At 30.6% G+C, this 6,483-nt stretch overlaps 1 protein-coding gene across 1 annotated transcript in view; it reads left to right on the top strand.

Moving 5' to 3' along the window:
- Positions 1-3,556: 3,556 nt before the first annotated feature.
- LOC107452519 (protein spaetzle 4) overlaps positions 3,557-6,483 on the top strand; it is a 37,355-nt gene continuing 34,428 nt past the window's right edge. Inside the window, exon 1 of the mRNA XM_016069008.3 lies at positions 3,557-4,303. Coding sequence (XP_015924494.1) covers positions 4,253-4,303 — 51 coding nt within the window. The 5' untranslated portion in view covers positions 3,557-4,252. The remainder of the gene's footprint in view (positions 4,304-6,483) is intronic.

The following is a 6,483-nucleotide window of genomic DNA, read 5'->3' as shown; positions in this document are numbered from 1 at the left end:
CAAGCAAATAAAAATTTGTCAGTTTATTAGTTTTACGTTTTTAGCGCAAGATCAATAGTCTGGTTTAAGTGTTTTGGGAGTATCCAATGTCTGTAAGATGAGCCATGGTGTCTCAGGGGTAGAGCTCACGCTTAACAATGAGGTTCAAATCCCAGTACAAACTCCACCCCCGGCTCGCACCGACCACAGTGCTGACGCAAAATATATCCTCAATAGTAGACAGATCATGTATTAGAGACCCTTTGTCGTTAGTCTAAGTGTGGGAGGTTTTCATGTTTTTTCTCTCCATCTAATGCAAACGCGGGTCAGTTCCAACAAAAAGTACTCCACGAAAGCAAATTTCTCCCAACACTTGATCCAGGAGTTCTGTTCCAAATTACAAGGCTATGGAGTTGAAAAGTGGTAATCGTAAACTCAAAATTTGATCAGCTGTGGGCATAGTCTGTTAAAAATTAGGATGTTCCCAAAAAAAAATTATTTAAGTAAAAGCAGGGTTGACTCAGATGTGTGGACAGTGGCTCTATCCTGGTGAAACCATCATAGCGCATAAATATTACACAAGCAATTTGCTCAATCTTTGATGGTGCTATTTTCTCGATTTTCGGTTGATTGGTTAATTGAGGATTATTAAAACAAGAGCCAGGTTTTGGCACAAGAGCCAAAAATGGCTATACTGCTCCAGTCACTAGTTTCAATTTTTTTTTTAAATTAATGAATATCTATTACTATTGTTTTTAGAAACTTGATAAGATTGTGACGTATCGGGTCTCCAAGCAATAATGAAATATTTGGATAAAAGCTGTCAAGCTGATTTTTCGGTGGGTCCGTTTTGTATTTCTCTAAAAGTTCAAACGTTCTAAAATCTTTTTTTTTATATATATAAACTTTTTTTTTACCAGAAAACTCGAAAAAAATCAAATCTTATGAAAAATTCAAGGCGGTGTTCTTCCTTTAAGATACGAAAAGAAAAATATTTTTTTTTTTAAGATTTCTCGTTCTCAATAAAGACATGAAAAAGGCATTTAGACATGAACAAGGAGTAGCGTCCATTGCTTACAACAGCTACAAAACGACATCGTATGCTGAAGTCCTTAGTCCCTTTTACTGCACAACGTTTTGAAGAAAGTTTTCTTTTTCCAATCCTCTCTTTTAAAAAAAAATCAAGAAAAGAAAAGTAAAATTTGTATTCAAAATAGTTGTGCTTGCTTTGGTAAACACTTAAGCTTGTTTTTAAAAGCCACATTCAAAACAAATCTTATTTTAAAATAATTTTAAAAATGTTAGAAATTTTCGGAATTTTCTTTGTTATAGTTTACTTTACGCCATTATTTTATTACTTTACTCATCAAGAGAGCTATCCCACACTTTTTAATTGATATTTTTTAAAGACCTTTATTAAATTTTCAATGTAGCACCGTTATCTATTAGTAGGGCGCAAAAAGAAAAACTAAAAATGACTAAATGACTTTTGATCTAATCATCGGAATTTAAATTATAAACATTCAATCTTAATAGTCCAAAAATATGACCATAAACATTCTAAATGAATTAATGCAATAACTTTATTGATGAATGATCATAAATGTTCTAAATGCTCTATAAAAAAAACTAAAAATGTCTAAATGACTTTTTGATCTAATCATCGAAATTTAAACTATAAACATTCCAAAAATCTAACCATAAACATTCTAAATAAATTGATGCAATAACTTTATTGATGAATGATCATAAATGCTCTAAATGAATTGCTGCAGCGCTCAAAAAGAAAAACTAAAAATGTCTAAATGACTTTTGATCTAATCATCGGAATTTAAATTATAAACATTCAATCTTAATAGACCATAAACATTCTAAATAAATTGATGCAATAACTTTATTGATGACTTTATTTATAAAAAAAATTAAAAAAAATTTTAAAAAAACATCAGTAAATTGTTTACTAAAAATTTAGAGCGGACAATCTTTTAAGTAAATAAAATCAGACACACAAAACGTGCATTCTCAATAAATGTAAATTTTTTTTATTTTATGATGAATTTGAAATTTCGACCCTTAATATGAGGGAAAGGGTAGCCACAATCACTAAAGTAGAATCCTTACATTAAATAAAGATTCTAGTTCTGATAAATAATTAATTAATTATTGAGATTAGGGCTAATAGATTCTAGTTAATTTTCAAGTTTTATTTTTCTATTTTTCCATTTTTCGTTGGCAAATTTACGTTTTATAATTCGAATCACTTTTGTATCTTCCCATTCACGTCTGGCAAGTCTTGAAAAAGTGCATCAGTTTTTGAACGCGTGAAGCATATTGACTGTTATTATCTATTTATATATTTTTGTAGCGAATGAAGTTTTTTAATCAAGTAAAATCCTTATAGTTTAGTCAAGACTTGTTTTGCCGTATTTCTGAAACTAATTATTAAAAAAATCTAATTAAGAACTAAAGAACTCACTTATCCAAAGATAATTCCTTACACAAAAAATCTATTCTTTTTTTAATCCATTACCCTTTTATTACTTAAATTAATGGTTGAAAAATATCTGAATTATAAAGTATTCATTTTTTAAATTATTTTAAAAATGTCAAGCTTGAAAATCAGAAAGAAATCGGTCGAACAGTACTTGAGCTATGAAAATTAAAAAGGCGACCTTTTTAGAAATACTCAAGAAGCTGGAGACCCCATAATCTTTAATGCAAAAACAATAACTTTATGAGTTAATAATTTAATCATAAATCTTCATTTCAATGGCTGAATTTTACTAAGCCTTCCAGCAATATTTTCTCAAGGTTGCACCCATTTAAAATCCTTTGTTCCAGCAAGCCATATCAGTTACACAGAACACCACCCGTGTTGTCATTTACACCCGCATACGTAAAGCTGACCTACATTTATGAATAATGTGACATACTTATACATTCATCTACTAATTACAGCTTGAGAACAACCCTTTTCTTCTATTTATTTTCTTGTCCCCGTGTCACATTCAAGAGAAAATACCTCACTCAATTCCGAAAACAAACAATCAAATATGCAATTCTCATCCAATCAACTTTTTTTTATGGAATATTTTATTATTTCAAATCAAAATATGTGTTGCAATCTTAACGTAAGGTCAGAGAACTCTGACGACTTCTGTGCTTTGGTGACGTCATAATATTCAGGTTCATATAGGTCATGAAGATGCAGGAAGCGACGAGGTTGTCCGACCAGGCGACGGGACCTTTAAAAAATCCCGTTCCTCGCATATATTTCTTTTCTTTCTTTTTTATTCTTTTTATTTTATTTTATTAATTTTATTTCTACCCATGAAAGAAGAATCACAACCTTGGTCGGATTTCTTTATATATTTCTTTTTATTCTTTTTAAGTAGCTCTTATTCTCTGAAAGGTTTGTTAAATGGTGCACCGATTTGAAGAACTTGGAGTTAACCAAGCGAATGGTTAAATGTGTAATTTTTTTCGCGCCACTTCTTTCTTTATTCTTTTGGATATGAATTGGATACATACATCAGTTCATTTTTTGATGATAGGAGCTGAAGCTTGGTCATGTGATATCGTAATGATTGCCTAAAGTGTTATCCCGTTTGTTTTGAATTTTGCCGAGTTCGTAGCAAATCAATCAATCAAGGAAGTGGAATACTCATTAGTAATTTGGTCAAAAGATTGAACGGTCACAGTTTAATTACTCGTCCTTATGAAACAGATAACGGTTGTATGATATTAATCAATATTTTTTTTTTATTTTGGCTTCAATTTGAAACAGAAGCACACGTAAGTTGGATATAGTGCATCAGCGAGTCTTCAAGAACTTTAACTGTTTCGTCTTCTTTGAATTATTTATCCTCAATACTATCATATTGTGATTTGGAATATGAACCTAAAAGTTCAAGTTCGCTAAGGAAAAAATTTCTACTATTATTGTCTGTTTACATTTGCTTATGCACGTCGGTAAGAAAAAGTAAATAATCATTAGTTGTTGACGTGATTATTCTTGAAGCTATGTTTTGCATGATCGTTACATGAATTACATTTCTATCTTCAGTTAGAAAGCAAAGAGAATGAACAAATGTAAAGAAGTACTTCATCATTTATTAGCAAGGTGAACTTTAAAAAAAATTAGTTTTTATTTATATAAATAAAAATATTTCGAAACAGCTGCTGAAATATAATTATCGCTTTTTTGCAACAAGTATGGTTATTTATTCTCTAAAGTGCCTATAAATTGGAACGTTTTTGTAATCTAAAAACTATGCAAAGGATATTGCTTTTATTATTATGGAATGCTTTTCTGCTGTTAGTGGTGAGTAAACATTTATTAAAATAGTGATTGATAGATTGATGTATATTTTGATATAACCATGTGGCTATAGGGCCCCTAAAACTAGGTCTAAAACAAAGCTGGATTTAAAGTGTTAAATCGTAAAACATTGATTAAATTATAATAATACTGAATTATCTAATTTCTTGGACGCATCCGTCTTGCACCGACCACAGTGCTGACGTGAAATATCCTCAGTGGTAGACGGATCATGGGTTAGAGTCCCCTTGCCGACAGGCTAACCGTGGGAGGTCCTCGTGGTCTTCCTCTTCGTTCAATGCAAATGCGGGTTAGTTCCATCAAAAAAATCCTACGCGATGACAAATTTTTCCCAATACTTGATCAGGAGTTCCCTTGTCTTCAGGATTGGGTTCAAAATTACAAGGCTACGTAGTTGAACATTAGTAGTCGTAACCCAAACATTTGTCGCAGTTCAACGACGGTTATTAAATAAAAATAAAATTTCTTGGATAAATTCTTGCGGTGTTTATTATTTAAGGTGCAAAGGTAGTCTAAGTGGCAAAATCCGTAAATTTTACATTATATGTTTGATTAGAAATTAATTTAAAGTATTGCTTCTTTATATTATTTGTCAAATTAAAATGTTAACAAAATGACTTGAATATAATAAAAAATAATTTTTGGTTAGTAACAGTAATTGAATTTTAAACGAAATTTTGAGTGAAGATAATTTTTTCCAACACACGTCATGCTTTCTTGATGTTTACTAATAAGTTCCAGAAATAAAATTACCTCCTCTTCAAGTTTTACTAATTGTCCATTAAGTATAAACACATTAAGCCATTAACATAGTCCATTAAGCACGAACAAAATCTTAATTTTAGTAGTTTTTTTCCAAAGGATTCAGATGCATAATCTTATTTATTTAAAGATTTTTTTATATCGAAGAATTCTGTTAATAATAACTTTCTTAACTTTTTTATTAAGCTTACAACCTTTATATTATATTTTTAAATGAAATAATTAATATTATTATTTAACTATGCTAAACTAATGACTAAATATTTGAAACTTTTGGTTTTTATTCATACTCAAAAAACTTAAGAGTTCTGAAGTCAAGGTTCCAGTTGGGCAGTATCAGAAATAAAGTTATAAAGATTATATTATTATTTTATTAATTTTCATCGGTATAATATTGATATTAATTAATAATATAACTGCATCAGAATATTAATTTGCATCTTAATATTAATTTGCATTTGAATGTATTAAAGAATCAATTCAAAATTATCATAAATTACGGTTAGCCACGCAAATTTTTCTTACGTTTTATTTAAACTTTAATAAAACATAAATTTTATTTGCCACCTTGAAATCGTTATATTTTTTACGTATGCTAACTTTTCTCTAAATTTTCCATTGAGCATTGCATTGGTCTGTTACTAAAGACTTTAGCGAGATTGGTACTTCAAGGTCACGTGACCCATGAAGAAAAAAAAGCCGAGTCACTCAGAGGGACTTATTTTTAATATTACATAACATGCTTCATAGTAAGTAAATCACATATAGTTTGTCTAAAATAAGAACTCCTCCAGACATTCGTCTGAACCTGTGGCGGTGACCATGGTAACGAGGTATGACTTTTTCAAGAAGGGGTACGGGGTCACTGTTTTGGAGTGGTTTCGGCGAGAGAAAGGGAATATCTTCGGTCTATTGTGTTAGTCCTAGAGTGAAGCTACCCTCCCTAAAATGCACCATTCCTGTTTCCATAACACCAGACGGCTTCTGACTTTGTAGCGGGAGGAGTTTTTAGCTTAGACAAACTATACTTCACATTGTTTTGTATTTTGGAATGTCCGTTACCGCTCACCGACCCCAAAGATTTCGTCGCAGTCCTGTTTCTCAATAGCATTTCGACGCAAAATTTATCATTTCAACAAAATTAAAATTATTCCCTTAATATAATACTTCTTTCACTTAATATCTATTATATATAATTCTCTTACGTGGCTCCCAAATTTTGGCTGTATTTCTTTTCCGCCGGTGGCAACGTTTGCTTTGTTTTGTTTACGTTTTGAAAACACCAAAGCATTCTGCCTTTTAATGATGTGTTTCTGATCTAATATATATAATTCTCTTACGTGGCTCCCAAATTTTGGCTGAAGTACTTTGTACAACTAAATAAGATTCTTTTCACAACA

This window comes from Parasteatoda tepidariorum, chromosome 6 (assembly GCF_043381705.1).
Source record: "Parasteatoda tepidariorum isolate YZ-2023 chromosome 6, CAS_Ptep_4.0, whole genome shotgun sequence".
NCBI lineage: Eukaryota > Metazoa > Arthropoda > Arachnida > Araneae > Theridiidae > Parasteatoda > Parasteatoda tepidariorum.
This window is presented reverse-complemented; position numbering and strand designations above follow the sequence as displayed.